Below are 21,259 nucleotides of genomic sequence, written 5' to 3'. Positions count from 1 at the left end.
TATAAATACAGAGTTCTGGTCAGTATCAGAATGGGGGGGGGGGGGGGGTATAATAAACTGGTATTATAAATACAGAGTTCTGGTCAGTATCAGAATGGGGGGGGGGGGGGTGTATAATAAACTGGTATTATAAATACAGAGTTCTGGTCAGTATCAGAATGGGGGGGGGGGGGGGTATAATAAACTGGTATTATAAATACAGAGTTCTGGTCAGTATCAGAATGGGGGGGGGGGGGTATAATAAACTGGTATTATAAATACAGAGTTCTGGTCAGTATCAGAATGGGGGGGGGGGGTGTATAATAAACTGGTATTATAAATACAGAGTTCTGGTCCGTATCAGAATGGGGGGGGGGGGGGGTATAATAAACTGGTATTATAAATACAGCGTTCTGGTCAGTATCAGAATGGGGGGGGCGTGTAATAAACTGGTATTATAAATACAGAGTTCTGGTCCGTATCAGAATGGGGGGGGGGGGGGGGGTATAATAAACTGGTATTATAAATACAGAGTTCTGGTCAGTATCAGAATGGGGGGGGGGGTATAATAAACTGGTATTATAAATACAGAGTTCTGGTCAGTATCAGAATGGGGGGGGGGGGGGTATAATAAACTGGTATTATAAATACAGAGTTCTGGTCAGTATCAGAATGGGGGGGGGGGGGGGTATATAATAAACTGGTATTATAAATACAGAGTTCTGGTCAGTATCAGAATGGGGGGGGGGGGGTATAATAAACTGGTATTATAAATACAGAGTTCTGGTCAGTATCAGAATGGGGGGGGGGGGGGGTATAATAAACTGGTATTATAAATACAGAGTTCTGGTCAGTATCAGAATGGGGGGGGGGGGGGTATAATAAACTGGTATTATAAATACAGAGTTCTGGTCAGTATCAGAATGGGGGGGGGGGGGGGTATAATAAACTGGTATTATAAATACAGAGTTCTGGTCAGTATCAGAATGGGGGGGGGGGGGGGTATAATAAACTGGTATTATAAATACAGAGTTCTGGTCAGTATCAGAATGGGGGGGGGGGGGGGGGGTATATAATAAACTGGTATTATAAATACAGAGTTCTGGTCAGTATCAGAATGAGGGGGGGGGGGGGCTGGAGATACAGTTAGGTTTGTACAGTGTGATGATACACCAGGGCCTGGAGCTGCAGTTAGGATTGTTTTGCACTATCATCTCACTCATTTCAAATCAGCACCAATCAATCAAACACACACGCTTTTCCTTTGTACGTCTAAATACAATAATATTATTTCATGAAAAAACATGACATAATTTTTTATTTTTTTATCGAAATAAAATAAAACTTCTCTCAACTGCGTTTCTCACTCCAGTCAGCAGATGGCGATGTGCGTCTTTCAGGCGACTCTGCCGGAGGCTGACGTATAATCTAGTGGACGGAGCGCGTCATCAACATGAACAGTTCAGCCACCTCTGGAGCTTACTAGCCAACAGGGCCGAAATATTGGAGCTCTTTAGAAGCTTTCTGGCGTATATATAAGCCACTGTTGTTTTAAAACACACATTTTTTGTTGTTGTCATCAAGCTGTTATTACATTTAATATAATATTTAACGTTGTTAGATTCTCTAGCTAGCTGGTTAACTTAGCAGTAGGACTAGGCTAACGCTAACTAGCTAGCTTGCTAACATCATCGACCATAAAGTCACAAAGCTACTCTCCCCCAGTTGCTAAATAAGAGGTCTGCTAGACGGAGAAAGAGCGTTTCGAGGAGGAAGAGGAGGCTGTTACAGTGAAAGGAGAAGAGGAAGACGCTTTCAGAGTGAAAGAGGAAGAGGATGTTGACTACCGTGAAAGAAGAGGAGGAGAAGCAAGAGAAAGAGGAGGCTGCAGTTTTTGGAATAAAGGAGGGGGAGAAGACTGTCACAGTGAAAGAAGAGGAAGACGTTTTTGGAGAGAAGGAGGAAGAGGAGAGGGAGATGACTGTTACAGTGAAAGAAGAGGAAGACGTTTTTGGAGAGAAGGAGGAAGAGGAGAGGGAGATGACTGTTACAGTGAAAGAGGAGGAAGACGTTTTTGGAGAGAAGGAGGAAGAGGAGGGGGAGATGACTGTTACAGTGAAAGAAGAGGAAGACGTTTTTGGAGGGAAGGAAGAGGGGGAGATTACTGTCACATTGGAGGACGAAGAAGAACAGAAGACTGGAGATCTGATTAACACCAGTAATTACAGTGAGTACTATCTTATAAAACAGGGACATTGATCTGATTAACACCAGTAAATACAGTGAGTACTATATTATAAAACAGGGACATTGATCCGATTAACACCAGGGACACAAACTCTGAAGTTGTTGAACTAACGTGTGATTTTAAAAGGATATTACACTCTTGGATATGTTGTTCTGTACTGTCGGAATTGGAAAAAGCTACAAAAGAGTCAACAAAACGTTAATGGATAAGATGCTTTTATTTATTTTTAAACCGTCTCTGAATATCTCTGTAGTGCTTTTGCTCTGTCTCTGTACTCGACATCCCATGAGAGAAAAGTTATTATTTAAAAAAACATCATTAATTAACATGATTAAATATCAAATCGGGTTAGTGTTAGGTCCGTCGTTGTTCAGTTATAAGACTGATCTGATTTTAAATATCTATGATACCATATCATATTACAGCCAACTCATGTCTGATTTCAAATGATGAAGAGGACAGAATCGAGACGAGGAAGAATCATTGTGATCTGGAACGTTCTGTTAGTTAATGTTCTAACACACTAAGGGCTGTTCTTAAGGACGATGTGATCTGGAACGTTCTGTTAGTTAATGTTCTAAGGGCTGTTCTTAAGGACGATGTGATCTGGAACGTTCTGTTAGTTAATGTTCTAAGGGCTGTTCTTAAGGATGACGTGGAGAGGAGTGATCTGGAACGTTCTGTTAGTTAATGTTCTAAGGGCTGTTCTTAAGGATGACGTGGAGAGGAGTGATCTGGAACGTTCTGTTAGTTAATGTTCTAAGGGCTGTTCTTAAGGATGACGTGGAGAGGAGTGATCTGGAACGTTCTGTTAGTTAATGTTCTAAGGGCTGTTCTTAAGGATGACGTGGAGAGGAGTGATCTGGAACGTTCTGTTAGTTAATGTTCTAAGGGCTGTTCTTAAGGATGACGTGGAGAGGAGTGATCTGGAACGTTCTGTTAGTTAATGTTCTAAGGGCTGTTCTTAAGGATGACGTGGAGAGGAGTGATCTGGAACGTTCTGTTAGTTAATGTTCTAAGGGCTGTTCTTAAGGATGACGTGGAGAGGAGTGATCTGGAACGTTCTGTTAGTTAATGTTCTAAGGGCTGTTCTTAAGGATGACGTGGAGAGGAGTGATCTGGAACGTTCTGTTAGTTAATGTTCTAAGGGCTGTTCTTAAGGATGACGTGGAGAGGAGTGATCTGGAACGTTCTGTTAGTTAATGTTCTAAGGGCTGTTCTTAAGGATGACGTGGAGAGGAGTGATCTGGAACGTTCTGTTAGTTAATGTTCTAAGGGCTGTTCTTAAGGATGACGTGGAGAGGAGTGATCTGGAACGTTCTGTTAATGAACACGGGTTTGACTGTCTTCTTTCTTTATAAAACAGTTATATATATACTGCTAAAAAAATAAAGGGAACACTTAAACAACACAATGTAACTCCAAGTCAATCACACTTCTGTGGGATCAAACTGTCCACTTAGGAAGCAACTCTGATTGACAATACATTTCACATGCTGTTGTGCAAATGGAATAGACAACAGATGGAAATTATAGGTAATTAGCAAGACACCCCCAATAAAGGAGTGGTTCTGCAGGTGGGGACCACAGACCACTTCTCAGTTCCTATGCTTCCTGGCTGATGTTTTGGTCACTTTTGAATGCTGGCGGTGCTTTCACTCTAGTGGTAGCATGAGACGGAGTCTACAACCCACAAAAGTGGCTCAGGTAATGCAGCTCATCCAGGATGGGACATCAATGTGAGCTGTGGCAAGAAGGTTTGCTGTGTCTGTCAGCGTAGTGTCCAGAGCATGGAGGCGCTACCAGGAGACAGGCCAGTACATCAGGAGACGTGGAGGAGGCCGTAGGAGGGCAACAACCCAGCAGCAGGACTGCTACCTCCGCCTTTGTGCAAGGAGGAGCACTGCCAGAGCCCTGCAAAATGACCTCCAGCAGGCCACAAATGTGCATGTCAGAAACAGACTCCATGAGTGTGGAATGAGAGCCCGATGTCCACAGGTGGGGGTTGTGCTTACAGCCCAACACCGTGCAGGACGTTTGGCATTTGCCAGAGAATACCAAGATTGGCAAATTCGCCACTGGCGCCCTGTCCTCTTCACAGATGAAAGCAGGTTCACACTGAGCACGTGACAGAGTCTGGAGACGCCGTGGAGAACGTTCTGCTGCCTGCAACATCCTCCAGCATGACCGGTTTGGCGGTGGGTCAGTCATGGTATGGGGTGGCATTTCTTTGGGGGGCCGCACAGCCCTCCATGTGCTCGCCAGAGGTAGCCTGACTGCCATTAGGTACCGAGATGAGATCCTCAGACCCCTTGTGAGACCATATGCTGGTGCGGTTGGCCCTGGGTTCCTCCTAATGCAAGACAACACTAGACCTCATGTGGCTGGAGTGTGTCAGCAGTTCCTGCAAGAGGAAGGCATTGATGCTATGGACTGGCCTGCCCGTTCCCCAGACCTGAATCCAATTGAGCACATCTGGGACATCATGTCTCGCACCATCCGCCAACTCCTGGACAGTCTGTGGTGGATGGAGCGAGACATGATGGTTAGCATGCTTTGGTCCAGGTCTGGGAGGAGATCCCTCAGGAGACCATCTGGGAGGAGATCCCTCAGGAGACCATCCGCCACCTCATCAGGAGCCCAGGCGTTGTAGGGAGTGGACGGAACGCTTCTTTCATCAGCAGCAACAGTTAGTCAGACACCTCGGTAGCTTGCTAGACAAAATAGACGAACCAATAAAGCTCTTTAGACGCTTTAGGTGTATAAGAACGCTTCTTTCAACAGCAGCAACATTTAGTCATACAGGCACGTGGAGGCAACACACACTACTGAGCCTCATTTTGACTTGTTTTAAGGACATTACATCAAAGTTGGATCAGCCTGTAGTGTGGTTTTCCACTTTAATTTTGAGTGTGACTCCATATCCAGACCTCCATGGGTTGATAAATTTGATTTCCATTGATAATTTTTGTGTGATTTTGTTGTCAGCACATTCAACTATGTAAAGAAAAAAGTATTTAATAAGAATATTTCATTCATTCAGATCTAGGATGTGTTATTTTAGTGTTCCCTTTATTTTTTTGAGCAGTGTATATATCTTTTTTTTATTTTTTTAAAGATGAACAACATATTTCCATTAACTTTATTGAGTAAATGCATTTTATTTATCCTTCTATGACCGGTGTAGATTGCGTTGCGTTTTTGATCGCGGCCAACAGATGGACAAGGGGACGTTGCTTCCAGAGGCAGTTGGAACCCGGTCGTGAAATTTGCTGCTGTGCACTTTAGGACACGCAGCCAGATTCCCTTACTAGAGACACACATTATATATACAGTGCCTTGCGAAAGTATTCGGCCCCCTTGAACTTTGCGACCTTTTGCCACATTTCAGGCTTCAAACATAAAGATATAAAACTGTATTTTTTGTGAAGAATCAACAACAAGTGGGACACAATCATGAAGTGGAACGACATTTATTGGATATTTCAAACTTTTTTAACAAATCAAAAACTGAAAAATTGGGAGTGCAAAATTATTTAGCCCCGTTAAGTTAATACTTTGTAGCGCCACCTTTTGCTGCGATTACAGCTGTAAGTCGCTTGGGGTATGTCTCTATCAGTTTTGCACATTGAGAGACTGACATTTTTTCCCATTCCTCCTTGCAAAACAGCTCAAGCTCAGTGAGGTTGGATGGAGAGCATTTGTGAACAGCAGTTTTCAGTTCTTTCCACAGATTCTCGATTGGATTCAGGTCTGGACTTTGACTTGGCCATTCTAACACCTGGATATGTTTATTTTTGAACCATTCCATTGTAGATTTTGCTTTATGTTTTGGATCATTGTCTTGTTGGAAGACAAATCTCCGTCCCAGTCTCTGGTCTTTTGCAGACTCCATCAGGTTTTCTTCCAGAATGGTCCTGTATTTGGCTCCATCCATCTTCCCATCAATTTTAACCATCTTCCCTGTCCCTGGTGAAGAAAAGCAGGCCCAAACCATGATGCTGCCACCACCATGTTTGACAGTGGGGATGGTGTGTTCAGCTGTGTTGCTTTTACGCCAAACATAACCTTTTGCATTGTTGCCAAAAAGTTCAATTTTGGTTTCATCTGACCAGAGCACCTTCTTCCACATGTTTGGTGTGTCTCCCAGGTGGCTTGTGGCAAACTTTAAACAACACTTTTTATGGATATCTTTAAGAAATGGCTTTCTTCTTGCCACTCTTCCATAAAGGCCAGATTTGTGCAATATACGACTGATTGTTGTCCTATGGACAGAGTCTCCCACCTCAGCTGTAGATCTCTGCAGTTCATCCAGAGTGATCATGGGCCTCTTGGCTGCATCTATGATCAGTCTTCTCCTTGTATGAGCTGAAAGTTTAGAGGGACGGCCAGGTCTTGGTAGATTTGCAGTGGTCTGATACTCCTTCCATTTCAATATTATCGCTTGCACAGTGCTCCTTGGGATGTTTAAAGCTTGGGAAATCTTTTTGTATCCAAATCCGGCTTTAAACTTCTTCACAACAGTATCTCGGACCTGCATGGTGTGTTCCTTGTTCTTCATGATGCTCTCTGCGCTTTTAACGGACCTCTGAGACTATCACAGTGCAGGTGCATTTATACGGAGACTTGATTACACACAGGTGGATTGTATTTATCATCATTAGTCATTTAGGTCAACATTGGATCATTCAGAGATCCTCACTGAACTTCTGGAGAGAGTTTGCTGCACTGAAAGTAAAGGGGCTGAATAATTTAGCACGGCCAATTTTTCAGTTTTTGATTTGTTAAAAAAGTTTGAAATATCCAATAAATGTCGTTCCACTTCATGATTGTGTCCCACTTGTTGTTGATTCTTCACAAAAAAATACAGTTTTATATCTTTATGTTTGAAGCCTGACATGTGGCAAAAGGTCGCAAAGTTCAAGGGGGCCGAATACTTTCGCAAGGCACTGTATATATATTATAACATCCAGACAGATTCCCTTACTAGAGACACACATTATATATATATATATATTTTATTACTCAGACAGATTCCCTTCCTAGAGACACACAGAATATATGCAGTACCAGTCAAAAGTTTGGACACCTACTCATTCAAGGGATTTTCTTTATTTTTACTATTTTCTACATTGTTGAATAATAGTGAAGACATCAAAACTATGAAATAACATACATGGAATCATGTAGTAACCAAAAAAGTGTTAAACAATTACAAATATATGTTAGATTTTTCAAAGTAGCCACCTGTTGCCTTGATGACATCTTTGCACACTCTTGGCATTCTCTCCACCAGCTTCATAAAACTATGAAATAACATATGGAATCATGTAGTAACCAAAAAAGTGGTAAACAAATCAAAATATATTTTAGATTCTTATTTTCAAAACAGGGTCGGAAACTTTCCGGTAAATGTTCCATTGGAAGTTGAGCCCGGGAATTTGACTTAAATTCATCAAAAAAGTTAGCTTTATAACGGTGGACCTTTTTTGTGGGATACACACAAGGTAATTCTAGGTCTTGTGGCATATTTTGGTAAAACTATCCCCAATTTCAATGGAATTGCAACCCTCTGCATGCACAGTGCATTCTTCCATCACATTTTCAGCTGATTCTCAAGATATTGCACACTAATGAGATGCTATTGAGTCCACACTACTACACCGTCTGAGCCAAGGACGACATGCTTTCTGGTAAGTTTTGATTACAATACTGGGTGGGGTGAATATATTTTGACGACGACCGCCGAGCACCACCCGAACAGGCAGGAGAGCCAACTTCGGCGGAAGTCGTGACACACTGCAGCCAATGTAGAAGGACAAACGGTGTACATTTGCAAATACTCTGCCAAATCGTATGTAAAGAATGCAACAAAGATGCAGAATCATCTGGACAAGTGCATAAAGTTCCCTCAGCGCTCACAACAAGCAACCTCTGACAAAAGTCCCTCTACTTCTATTCGAGGTGAAAATGAAGAATCAGACACCTTATCGATAGTCAACAGCTCATGGTCCTCCTGGAATCAGAAGTATTTTTGACTCAATGGAGGAACATATTCAGAGAAATGCTGATGAATGAATGTCCTGCTCGAGCTGTGTATGCAACTGGTTCACCTCTGATGCTCACAGGCAATGTGTATTGGATGATATTTTTGAATGTTCTTCGCCCAGCATACACCCCTCCAACCAGACATGCTTTATCTACTCATTTGCTGAATGTAGAGTTCAATAGAGTTCAAGTGAAGGTCAAGCAAGCACAGACACAAGGGACAACAGACACACCGGTCTCTACATTGCAGATGAGCTGAAGGCAGTCATCAATGACCTTGGACCACAGAAGGTATTTTACACTGGCGACAGACAATGCTGCGAACGTGGAGGAGTCCAACCCTCACATCACACCCATTGGCTGTGCTGCTCATGGCATTGAATATGCTCCTCAATGACATCATGGCACTGAAAACAAGGGATACACTCTACAAGAGAGCCAAGGAAATGGTTAGTTATGTGAAGGGTCATCAAGTTATAGCAGCAATCTACCTCACCAAGCAAAGTGAGAAGAATAAGAGCACCACATTGAAGCTGCCCAGCAACACCCGTTGGGGTGGTGTTGTCACCATGTTTGACAGTCTCCTGGAGGGGAAGGAGTCTCTCCAAGAAATGGCCATATCACAGTCTGCCGATATGGACAACCCCATCAAGAGGATGTTCCTGGGTGATGCATTTTGGGAGAGAGAGGTAAGCAGCCTGAAACCTATAGCAGTAGCCATTGCACGGATTGAGGGAGATAATGCCATCCTGTCTGATGTTCAGACTCTGCTTGCAGATGTAAGAGAAGAAATCCGTACTGCCCTGCCCACTTCACTGTTGCTCCAAGCAGAGGAAACTGCATTCTGAAATACATCAAAAAGCATGAAGACTTCTGCCTGAAGCCCAGACACACATGTTGGACCCCAAGTATGCTGGCAAGAGCATCCTGTCTGGTGCAGAGACCAACAATGCCTATGGTGTCATCACTACTGTGTCTCCCCACCTTGGCCTGGATGAGGGAAAGGTTCTTGGCAGTCTGGCGAAGTTCACTTCCAAGGAAGGGCTTTGGGATGGAGATGCAATATGGCAGTCGTGCCAACATATCTCATCAGCCACCTGGTGGAAGGGACTTTGTGGATCTGAGGCTCTTTCCCCTGTTGCCTCCATCATCCTCCAAATCCCACCAACATCAGCCCTCACTGCCACAACTGGTCCTTGTTTGGGAACACACATACCAAACCATGCAACAGGTTGACCAATACAATGGTTGAAAAATTTGTGGCCATCCGGGCAAATTTGAGGCTTTTTGAGCCTGACAATGAGCCATCCTCAACAAGGTTGGAAAGTGACAGTGAAGATGAGGCCTTCAGAGTCTGATGTTCAGTAGGTGGACATTGAGGAGGTCCAGGGAGAAGACATGGAAGCCTGAGAGGAAGACAACCAAAGCTTTAGTTTCTAGACTATCATTTCACAGATGTATGTTGAAAACGTTTTTGGGAGATGCGATGGATCATTGGGGATCATTCAAAATTCCCTTTCCTTTGATGTTCAGTGAAATCATTCCATGTGATTCCAAGAACACAGGATGAGATGTTACTATCCTTTGTGCACTTCCAAGAGTTCATGAACAGCCTGGTGAAATTTGGGGAGCGCATCGTCAGTAGTGTACCTTTGCTTCCTAAGAGTCAACTCATTTAATAAAAGTTAAATTCGGAACTAAATTGTTTTTATTTATTTATATTGGAAGGATTTAATAGTTTGTAATTATGTTATTACTTATGATAAAGGTAAAAGGTTTATGTTTCCGTCTCCGTATAATATGATATATATATAATATATATATAATATAACATGGTAAATATATCTAATGCAAAAAACATCTACATTTAAATGGTACAGTGCCTTTCAAAAGTATTCATCCCCCTTGGCGTTTTTCCTATTTCGTTGCATTACAACCTGTAATTTAAATGGATTTTTATTTGGATTTCATGTAATGGACATACACAAAATAGTCCAAATTGGTGAAGTGAAATAAAAAAAATAACATGTTTTGAAATTAAATACATTTTTAAAAATACAGAAAAGTAGTGCATGCATGTTATTCACCCCCAAAGTGACACCATGAAGACCAAGGAGCTCTCCAAACAGGTCAGGGACAAAGTTGTGGATAGGAACAGAATAAGGTTGGTTTATAAAAAATATACAAAACTTTGAACATCCCACGGAGCACCATTAAATCCATTATTGTAAAAAGAAAAGAGTATGGCACCACAACAAACCTGCCAAGAGAGGGCCGCTCACCAAAACTCACAGACCAGGCAAGGAGGGCATTATTCAGAGAGGCAACAAAGAGACCAAAGATAATCCTGAAGGATCTGCAAAGCTCCACAGCGGAGACTGGAGTATCTGTCCATAGGACCACTTTAAGCCGTACACTCCACAGAGCTGGGCTTTACGGAAGAGTGGCCAGAAAAAAGCCATTGCTTAAAGAAGAAAATAAGCAAACACTTTTGGAGTTCACCAAAAGGCATGTGGGAGACTCCCCAAACATATGGAAGAAGGTACTCTGGTCAGATGAGACTAAAATTGTGCTTTTTGGCCATCAAGGAAAACGCTATGTCTGGCGCAAACCCAACACCTCTCATCACCCCAAGAACACCATCCCCACAGTGAAGCATGGTGGAGGCATCATTATGCTGATGTTTTTCATCAGCAGGGTCTGGGAAACTGGTCAGGATTGAAGGAATGATGGATGGCGCTAAATACAGGGTAATTCTTGGGGGAAACCTGTTTCAGTCTTCCAGATATTTGAGACTGGGACGGAGGTTCACCTTCCAGCAGGACAATGACCCTAAGCATACTGCTAAAGCAACACTTGAGTGGTTTAAGGGGAAACATTTACATTTCTTGGAATGGCCTAGTCAAAGCCCAGACCTCAATCCAATTGACAATCTGTGGTATGACTTAAAGATCGCTGTACACCTTCTGAACCCATCCAACTTGAAGGTGCTGGAGCAGTTTTGCCTTGAAGAATGGGAAAAAATCCCAGTGGCTAGATGTGCCAAGCTTATAGAGACATACCCCAAGAGACTTGCAGCTGTAATTGCTGCAAAAGCTGGCTCTACAAAGTATTGACTTTGGGGGGGGTGAATAGTTATGCACGCTCAAGTTTAGTTTTTTGTGTTATTTCTTGTTTGTTTCACAATAAAAAATATTTTGCATCTTCAAAGTGGTAGGGGTGTTGTGTAACTCAAATGATACAAACCCCCCCAAAAAATCAATTTTAATGTCAGGTTGTAAGGCAACAAAATAGGAAAAATGCCAAGGGTGTGAATATTTTCGCAAAGCCACTGTAACGGTTATCTTCGTCGTCTCACGACGAGTATGAAATATCGGACCAATGTGGTATGTGTTCATGATGTTTTATTACTGAACACTGAAATACAAAACAACAACGTGAAAAAACCAAAACAGTTCTGTAAGGTGCAGAAAACACTAAACAGAAAATAATCACCCACAAAACACAGGTGGTAAAAGGCTACCTAAGTATGATTCTCAATCAGAGACAACGAACGACACCTGTCTCTGATTGAGAACCATACTAGGCCAAACACAGAGAAAATATAACATAGGAAAAAAAAGAAAAAAAAAAGAACATAGACCACCCCGACTCACGCCCTGACCAACCACAAAGGCATAAAAAATAAACTAAGGTCAGAACGTGACAGTACCCCCCCCCCCCCCCCCCCCCCCCCAATGGTGCGGACTCCGGCTGCAAAACCTGAACCTATAGTGGAGGGTCTGGGTGGGCGTCTGTCCGCGGTGGCGGCTCTGGCGCGGGACGTGGACCCCACTCCACCATACTCTTTGCCCGCTTCTTTGCCCGCTTCAGTGGCACCTCCTCGCCGCCGACCTCGGACTGGGGACCCTTGCAGCGGGTCCTGAATAGATGGGAGACTCTGGCAGCTCCTGACTGACGGGCGGCTCTGACAGCTGAGGACAGACGGACGGCTCTGGCGGCGCTGGACAGGCGGGAGCACCTGGAAGTGCTGGACATGAGGGAGCACCTGGAGGGAGGAGACGGAGAGACAGCGTGGTGCGTGGGGCTGCCACCGGAGGCCTGGTAAGTGGAGGAGGTACCGGATGGACCGGACCGTGGAACAGACCGCACTGGGCTGTGCTGGCGAACCGGGGACACCGTGCGTAGGGCTGGTGCCATATACCCCTGGCCGAGGAGACGCACTGGAGACCAGATGCGCTGAGCCGGCTTCATAGCACCTGGCTCGATGCCCACTCTAGCCCGGCCGATACGAGGCGCTGCGATGTAGCGCACCGGGCTATGCCTGCGCACTGGGGACACCGTTCGCCTCACGGCATAACACGGGGCCTGCCCGGTCCACCTGTCTCCACGGTAAGCACGGGGAGTTGGCTCAGGTCTCCTACCTGACTTAGCCACACTCCCCGTGTGCCTCCCCCCAATACATTTTTGGGGCTGCCTCCAGCTCTTCCCGGGGGCGGTGATATTCCCCAGCATGTGCCCAGGGTCCCTTTCCGTCCAAAATCTCCTCCCATGTCCAGGAGTCCAGAACCCTCTGCTCCTGGTTACCACGCTGTTTGGTCCGGTTGTGGTGGGTGATTCTGTAACTGTTGTCTTCGTCATTTGACGACGAGTATGAAATGTCGGACCAATGTTTTATTACTGAACACTGAAATACAAAACAACAATGTGAAAAACCGAAACAGTCCTGTAAGGTGCAGAAAACACTAAACAGAAAATAATCACCCACAAAACACAGATGGGAAAAGGCTACCTAAGTATGATTCTCAATCAGAGACAACGAACGACACCTGCCTCTGATTGAGAACCATACCAGGCCAAACACATACACACATCCTAGACACAAGAACATAGACAACCCACCCCAACTCACGCCCTGACCAAACTAACACAAAGACATAAAACATAACATAGACAACCCAACTCACGCCCTGACCAACCTAACACAAAGACATAAAACAGAACATAGACAACCCACCCCAACTCACGCCCTGACCAACCTAACACAAAGACATAAAACCGAACATAGACAACCCACCCCAACTCACGCCCTGACCAACCTAACACAAAGACATAAAAAAAGAGGTCAGAACGTGACAGCCACTGTATTAATATACATTTGCATATATTCCCGTTAATTCCCATATATTCCCACGGAATATTTCCACCTCTGAATATTCCCCAAAATGTGCAACCCTAGGTATGTGTCTTTCCATATCATGTCCAATCAATTGAAATGACCACAGGTGGACTCCAATCAAGTTGTAGAAACTTCTCAAGGATGATCAATGGAAACAGAATTCATCTGAGCTCAATTTCGAAGTATCATCGCAAAGGGTCTGAATAATTATGTAAATAAGGTATTTCTGTTTTTTATTTGTAATGAATTTGCAAAAATGTTTTTTTTTAAAAACTGTTTTTGCTTTGTCATTTTGGGGTTTTGCGTTTAGATTGCTAAGGATTTTTATTTATTAAATCAATTTTAGAATAAGGCTGTAACGTAACAGCCCATTTGTCTGGGTGTCCTTTTGGTGGTGGACCATTCTTGATAAACACAGGAAACTGTTGAGTTTAAAAAACCCTGCAGCGTTGCAGTTCTTGACCCGAACCGGTGTGCTTTTCACCTACTACCGTACCCCGTTCAAAGACACTGAAGTATTGTGTCTTGCCCATTCACCCTCTGAATGTCACACACACACAATCCATGTCTCTGTTGTCTCAAGGCTTAAAAATCCTTCTTTAACCTGTCTCCTCCCCTTCATCTACACTGATAATATTGATATAAAACAGGTTGTAATTGATATTGGTGGTAGAACAGGTTGTAATTGATGTTGGTGGTAGAACAGGTTGTAATTGATATAAAACAGGCTGTAATTGATATAAAACAGGTTGCAATTGATATAAAACAGGTTGCAATTGATATTGGTGGTAAAACAGGCTGTAATTGATATTGGTGGTAGAACAGGTTGTAATTGATATAAAACAGGCTGTAATTGATATTGGTGGTAGAACAGGTTGTAATTGATATAAAACAGGTTGTAATTGATGTTGGTGGTAGAACAGGTTGTAATTGATATAAAACAGGTTGTAATTGATATTGATATAAAACAGGTTGTAATTGATATTGATATAAAACAGGTTGTAATTGATATTGATATAAAACAGGTTGTAATTGATATTGATATAAAACAGGTTGTAATTGATATTGGTGGTAGAACAGGTTGTAATTGATATAAAACAGGCTGTAATTGATATTGGTGGTAGAACAGGTTGTAATTGATATAAAACAGGTTGTAATTGATATTGGTGGTAGAACAGGTTGTAATTGATATAAAACAGGTTGTAATTGATATTGGTGGTAGAACAGGTTGTAATTGATATAAAACAGGTTGTAATTGATATTGGTGGTAGAACAGGTTGTAATTGATATAAAACAGGTTGTAATTGATATTGGTGGTAGAACAGGTTGTAATTGATATAAAACAGGGTGTAATTGATATTGATATAAAACAGGTTGTAATTGATATAAAACAGGTTGTAATTGATATTGATATAAAACAGGTTGTAATTGATGTTGGTGGTAGAACAGGCTGTAATTGATATTGATATAAAACAGGCTGTAATTGATATTGGTGGTAGAACAGGTTGTAATTGATATAAAACAGGTTGTAATTGATATTGGTGGTAGAACAGGTTGTAATTGATATTGGTGGTAGAACAGGTTGTAATTGATATTGATATAAAACAGGCTGTAATTGATATAAAACAGGTTGTAATTGATGTTGGTGGTAGAACAGGTTGTAATTGATATAAAACAGGTTGTAATTGATATAAAACAGGCTGTAATTGATATTGGTGGTAGAACAGGTTGTAATTGATATAAAACAGGCTGTAATTGATATTGGTGGTAGAACAGGTTGTAATTGATGTTGGTGGTAGAGCAGGTTGTAATTGATATAAAACAGGTTGTAATTGATATTGGTGGTAGAACAGGTTGTAATTGATGTTGGTGGTAGAACAGGTTGTAATTGATATAAAACAGGTTGTAATTGATATTGGTGGTAGAACAGGTTGTAATTGATGTTGATGGTAAAACAGGTTGTATTTCATATTGGTATATATATATATATATATATATATATATATTGGTGTCTATATAAATAATGAGGGTAAAAAGTGTCCAATATTAAATCATCACAATAAGTTTTAGCCACATTCTATTTTACAGACAAAATGGTTCTACCAGTTGCAGAGGTTTATTTGTTCAAATCCCTTCTGTTGCAAACCAAATGCTGGACTAGAAGCACAGGGTAATTATGTCTAGATTTTTTTTGACCAGTGGAGATTAGTTTATAAATTGCCTGGCTGGGCTGTGGGACAGTGGAGATTAGTTTATAAATTGCCTGGCTGGGCTGTGGGACAGTGCAGATGAGTTTATAAATTGCCTGGCAGGGCTGTGGGACAGTGGAGATTAGTTTATGACTTGCCTGGCTGGGCTGTGGGACAGTGGAGATTCGTTTATAAATTGCCTGGCTGGGCGGTGGGACAGTGGAGATTTGTTTCTACATTTCCTGGCAGGGCTGTGGGACAGTGAATGTGTAGGGGTAATTCAAATGGAACTGTTAACAGGCATTTCCCATTAATTATCTTGAATAACTAAAGCAATCAACCAATCAGCATCCAGGATTCAAATTTGCTATTTTATAATGAGTGATCTAGTCTGGATTAAACCTCAATCTTAAAGTTTTATCATGTGGAGCTTTAATTTAGATCTCTCTGTTTAACCAAATACTCTTGTTTGTCTTTGGCAGGAGAGAGACCGGACTCTCACTCTGACAGCAGGAAGAGTCCTTCAGGGGAACCAGACCCAGAGACGCCCAAACCAGTGAGACGACATCACTGGTCCCAGTGTAAAAAGAGTTTTAAGTGGTTATGGAAGCTGAAAAGTCATGATAGAACAGACACAGGTGGGAAGACTTCACAATGTTCCCAATGTGGAAAGAGTTTTACCCGGTTAGGGAACCTGAAAAGGCATGAGAGAATACACACAGGAGAGAAACCTTTCCAATGTGCCCAATGTGGAAAGAGTTTTACACGGTTAGGGAGCCTGAAAGAACATAAAATAATACACACAGGAGAGAAGCCTTTCCAATGCTCCCGGTGTGGAAAGGGCTTTAGGTGGTTAGGGAACCTGAAAAAGCATGAGAGAACACACACGGGAGAGAAACCGTTCCAATGCTCCCAGTGTGGAAAGAGTTTTCCACAGTTAGGGAGCTTGAAGGAGCATGAAAGGACACACACAGGGGATACATCTTACCATTGCTCCCTGTGTGGAAAGGATTTTACCAAGCTAAGGAACCTAATAAAACATACAGAATTACACACAGGAGAGAAGCCTTTCCAATGCTCCCAGTGTGGGAAGGGTTTTACACGGTTAGGGAACCTGAAGGATCACAAAAGAGTACACACAGGAGAGAAGCCTTACCAATGTTCCCAGTGTGGAAAGAGTTTTACACGGTTACGGAGCCTGAACGAACATAAATTAATACACACAGGAGAGAAGCGTTTCCAATGTTCTCAGTGTGGAAAGGGTTTTACCCTGTTAGGGAGCCTGAAAAAGCATGAGAGAACACACACAGGAGAAAAGCCGTTCCAATGCTCCCATTGTGGAAAGAGTTTTACACAATTGGGGAGCTTGAAGGTGCATGAAAGGGCACACACAGGGGAGACATCTTACCATTGCTCTCTGTGTGGAAAGAATTTTACCAAGTTAGGGAACCTAAAAAAACATAAACAATTACACACAGGAGAGAAACCTTTCCAATGCTCCCAGTGTGGGAAGGGTTTTACACGGTTAGGGAACCTGAAGGATCATAAAAGAGTACACACAGGAGAGAAGCCTTTCCAATGTTCGCAGTGTGGAAAGAATTTTACATGGTTAGGAAACCTGAAAAAGCATGAGAGAACACACACAGGAGAGAAGCCATTCCAATGCTCCAAGTGTGGAAATAGTTTTAAAAGGTTAGGGAGCCTGAAGGAGCATGAAAGGACACACACATGGGAGACAGCTTACCATTGTTCTATGTGTGGAAAGAATTTTACCAAGTTAGGGAACCTAAACAAACATGAAAAATTACACACAGGAAAGAAGACTTTCCAATGCACCCAGTGTGGGAAGGGTTTTACACGGTTAGGGAACCTGAAGGATCATAAAAGAACACACACAAGAGAGAAGCCTTTCCAATGTTCCCAGTGTGGAAAGGGTTTTACCCAGATAGGGAACCTGAAAAGGCATGAGAAAATACACACAGGAGAAAAATCTTTCCATTGTCCGCAGTGTGGAAAGGATTTTACCCAGTTAGTGAACCTGAAAAGGCACGAGAGAACACACACAGTTTTAACAACGACCCCAGGAGTTGGAAACAGTTCGAAGAACAGAACAGAAAACCGCGTGAGAACAGAAACAACGAAGAAACAGAAACAGAACCGGGAAAGAAAGTGATCAGCTTTGAAACAGAACAGAACCTTTATTTTAAAAGTAAAGTATTAATAACATTATTTTACAGTAACTTGTCCGGTGAAAATCTTCTTTAAAAAGTTAACATTCTGTTAACTCATCGACATAATGTTGAGACCAGCTATGCTCATATTTGTGGCCAAAGCATAAATTGACACTTCAAAAACCCTCAAACTATTGTCAAACTAAATACTATTTCCTCATAGAACACGTTATCTCCCTGCGGAGGATGACCTGGCCAATCTGTTGTTGGGGTACGACCCACACCATTCTGTTGTTGGGGTACGACCCACACCATTCTGTTGTTGGGGTACGACCCACACCATTCTGTTGTTGGGGTACGACCCACACCATTCTGTTGTTGGGGTACGACCCACACCATTCTGTTGTTGGGGTACGACCCACACCATTCTGTTGTTGGGATATGCCCACACCATTCTGTTGTTGGGATATGCCCACACCATTCTGTTGTTGGGGTACGACCCACACCATTCTGTTGTTGGGGTACGACCCACACCATTCTGTTGTTGGGATATGCCCACACCATTCTGTTGTTGGGATATGCCCACACCATTCTGTTGTTGGGGTACGACCCACACCATTCTGTTGTTGGGGTACGACCCACACCATTCTGTTGTTGGGGTACGACCCACACCATTCTGTTGTTGGGGTACGACCACACCATTCTGTTGTTGGGGTACGACCCACACCATTCTGTTGTTGGGGTACGACCCACACCATTCTGTTGTTGGGCTACGACCCACACTATTCTGTTGTTGGGGTACGACCACACCTTTCTGTTTTTGGGGTACGCCCACACCATTCTGTTGTTGGGGTACGACCCACACTATTCTGTTGTTGGGGTACGCCCACACCATTCTGTTGTTGGGGTCACTAGAGATCCTGGTTCTAGTCCAGGTTCTGTCTCCGTGGTAGCTGTGTCACTAGAGATCCTGGTTCTAGTCCAGGCTCTGTCTCAGTGCTAGCTGTGTCACTAGAGATCCTGGTTCTAGTCCAGGCTCTGTCTCAGTGCTAGCTGTGTCACTAGAGATCCTGGTTCTAGTCCAGGCTCTGTCTCAGTGCTAGCTGTGTCACTAGAGATCCTGGTTCTAGTCCAGGCGTGCCACTAGAGATCCTGGTTCTAGTCCAGGTTCTGCTTCAGTGCTAGCTCTGTCACTAGAGATCCTGGTTCTAGTCCAGGTTCTGTCTCAGTGCTAGCTGTGCCATTAGAGATCCTGGTTCTAGTCCAGGTTATGTCTCAGTGCTAGCTGTGTCACTAGAGATCCTGCTCCTAGTCCAGGTTCTGTCTCAGTGCTAGCTGTGTCACTAGAGATCCTGGTTCTAGTCCAGGCTCGCATTCGTCCACGAACGGGAGACCAATGAGGTGGTGCACAATTGGCCCAGCATCGTCCGGGTTAGGGGAGGGTTTGGCCCAGCATCGTCCGGGTTAGGGGAGGGTTTGGCCTAGCATCGTCCGGGTTAGGGGAGGGTTTGGCCCAGCATCGTCCGGGTTAGGGGAGGGTTTGGCCCAGCATCGTCCGATTTAGGGGAGGTTTTGGCCCAGCATCGTCCGATTTAGGGGAGGTTTTGGCCCAGCATCGTCCGATTTAGGGGAGGTTTTGGCCCAGCATCGTCCAATTTAGGGGAGGTTTTGGCCCAGCATCGTCCGGGTTAAGGGAGGGTTTGGCTCCGCATCGTCCGGGTTAGGGGAGAGTTTGGCCCAGCATCGCCGGGATAGGGGAGGGTTTGGCCGGCAGGGATGTTGTTGTCCCATCGTGAACTAGCGACTCCTGTGGCGGGCCGGGCACAATGCACGCTGACACGGTCGCCAGGTGTACAGTGTTAACTCCACCACATTGGTGCGGCTGGCTTCCGGGTTAAGCGGGCATTGTGTCAAGAAGCAGTACGGCTTGGCTGGGTTGTGTTTCGGAGGACGCACGGCTCTCGACCTTTGCCTCTGCCGAGTCTGTACTGGAGTTGCAGCGATGGGACAAGACTGTAACTACCAATTGGATACAACGAAATTGTGGAGAATTTTCTTATTTTTTTAAAACAGAATAAAATAAAAATATATATAGTTTTTAAAACCAACAAAGGGCAAAGCCCTAATTCTCAGTCAGAACTCTCCCAGCTGAAAATGTTTTCCATTGTGTTTTGAGTATCTGCCCCTCCCACAGACGCATCATAGCTGTAGCCCCTCCCCTCAAAGCATCATAGCTGTAGCCCCTCCCCCTCAGAAGCATCATAGCTGTAGCCCCTCCCACCCAGAGGCATAAACTACTGTACTGTTTTCAAGTTTGATTCAGAAGATAGAGAGATTTTTAATTAGAGAAGAAGGGATTCACTTTTTCAATGATACTATAGTTATCACGTTTCACATTGGATTTATTAACTACAGAAAGGTAAGATGTGTTTTTAATGCTGATGTCACTGAACACACACTGAAGTTCAACGTTCCTCCATAGAAGCCTCCTCCTCCGTAGGTATAATTCTGTGGGTCTAATTCAGATAATGATACGCTACAACAAGATGCCCAGCTCTTCAAGACAAGCCTGCTCCTCCCTCTCTCGCTCTCTCCGCCCACAAAATGTATGTGGCTTCTTGCGCTCTACACTTGTATATCCATCACGCATGTAAATAACTAGCTTGCCCACTCCCATAGCAAGCTGCTCTGTCCACACTGATTGGTGCGGAATGAAAGGAGTTCTGGTTCTAGAATTTTGATTCCAACCCCTGGGGTGTATTCATTATAAAACGGGGAGGGGCTTATCAGAATTTGTCCAATAGAAAACGGGAATGGTCTTATCAGAATTTGTCCAATAGAAAATCCGCCCAAAATTGCAAAATGTTCCCGAATCAGCGAATGTTTTACCCAGTTAGGAAATCTGAAAACACACGAGAGGCAACACACAGGAGAAAAACCTTTCCAATGTTCCCAGTGTGGAAAGCATTTTACCCAGTTAGGGAACCTGAAAACACATCAGAGGGAGCACACAGGGGAAGACCTTCCACATTTTCCAGGACACCTACAATAAGATCATAAAGGGGGGGGGGGGCTGTTTTCTGACATGTGTTTGACTGAGAATTTGTGTTTTTGTTGATGTCGCATGAAATCATGTTTGTATGAAATATTACCACAAAAAAAAATAGGCCTACTTGAGTTTTTTTTCCTCTCGAGACGAGACATTTTAAAACGTGTATTTTATTTTGATTATGGATTTGGATTGATTGAATAGAAATATGAACCCTTTAGATGTTAATGATTTGATTTGGAAAGTTGTAGATTTTATTAAATAGATTTAAATGAATGTGTATTTCTTGTTTCTAACTTTGAAAAAAACTCGTCAATTTAGTCGTTTTGTTTCATTTAATTAATTTGTGTTGTCGTGTCTGTGACTATCATTAAATGTGAAGACTTATTTATCAAA

At 43.3% G+C, this 21,259-nt stretch overlaps 1 protein-coding gene across 2 annotated transcripts; it reads left to right on the top strand.

The window, feature by feature from the left end:
* The first annotated feature begins 1,424 nt into the window (after window positions 1–1,424).
* LOC118938112 (uncharacterized) lies at window positions 1,425–21,259 on the top strand. 2 transcript variants are annotated; one of them, XR_016485546.1, is made up of 3 exons: window positions 1,425–2,206; window positions 16,126–19,081; window positions 19,132–21,259. XR_016485546.1 is itself a non-coding variant. In XM_090194665.1 (2 exons), the coding sequence occupies exons 1-2, from the start codon at window positions 1,816–1,818 to the stop codon at window positions 17,814–17,816; spliced, it is 2,082 nt and encodes a 693-aa protein (XP_090050791.1). In that variant the 5' UTR covers window positions 1,425–1,815; the 3' UTR covers window positions 17,817–21,259. The 2 variants fall into 2 exon arrangements, 1 of the variants encoding a protein (XP_090050791.1); XM_090194665.1 differs by having other exon boundaries at window positions 16,126–21,259.

The sequence above is a fragment of the Oncorhynchus mykiss genome, chromosome 13 (assembly GCF_057628025.1).
Source record: "Oncorhynchus mykiss isolate SJ-2025 chromosome 13, ASM5762802v1, whole genome shotgun sequence".
In the NCBI taxonomy this organism is placed as follows: domain Eukaryota; kingdom Metazoa; phylum Chordata; class Actinopteri; order Salmoniformes; family Salmonidae; genus Oncorhynchus; species Oncorhynchus mykiss.
The sequence above is the reverse complement of the archived record's forward strand: the minus strand, read 5'-3'. Positions and strand labels throughout refer to the sequence as shown.

Bases quoted from the DNA above. Each gene is read 5' to 3' on its own strand.
- LOC118938112 (XM_090194665.1), top strand. From the start codon at position 1,816: ATGTTGACTACCGTGAAAGAAGAGGAGGAGAAGCAAGAGAAAGAGGAG. The intron at 2,207-16,125 runs GTGAGTACTATC...TGTCTTTGGCAG, and splicing joins GATTAACACCAGTAATTACA to GAGAGAGACCGGACTCTCAC.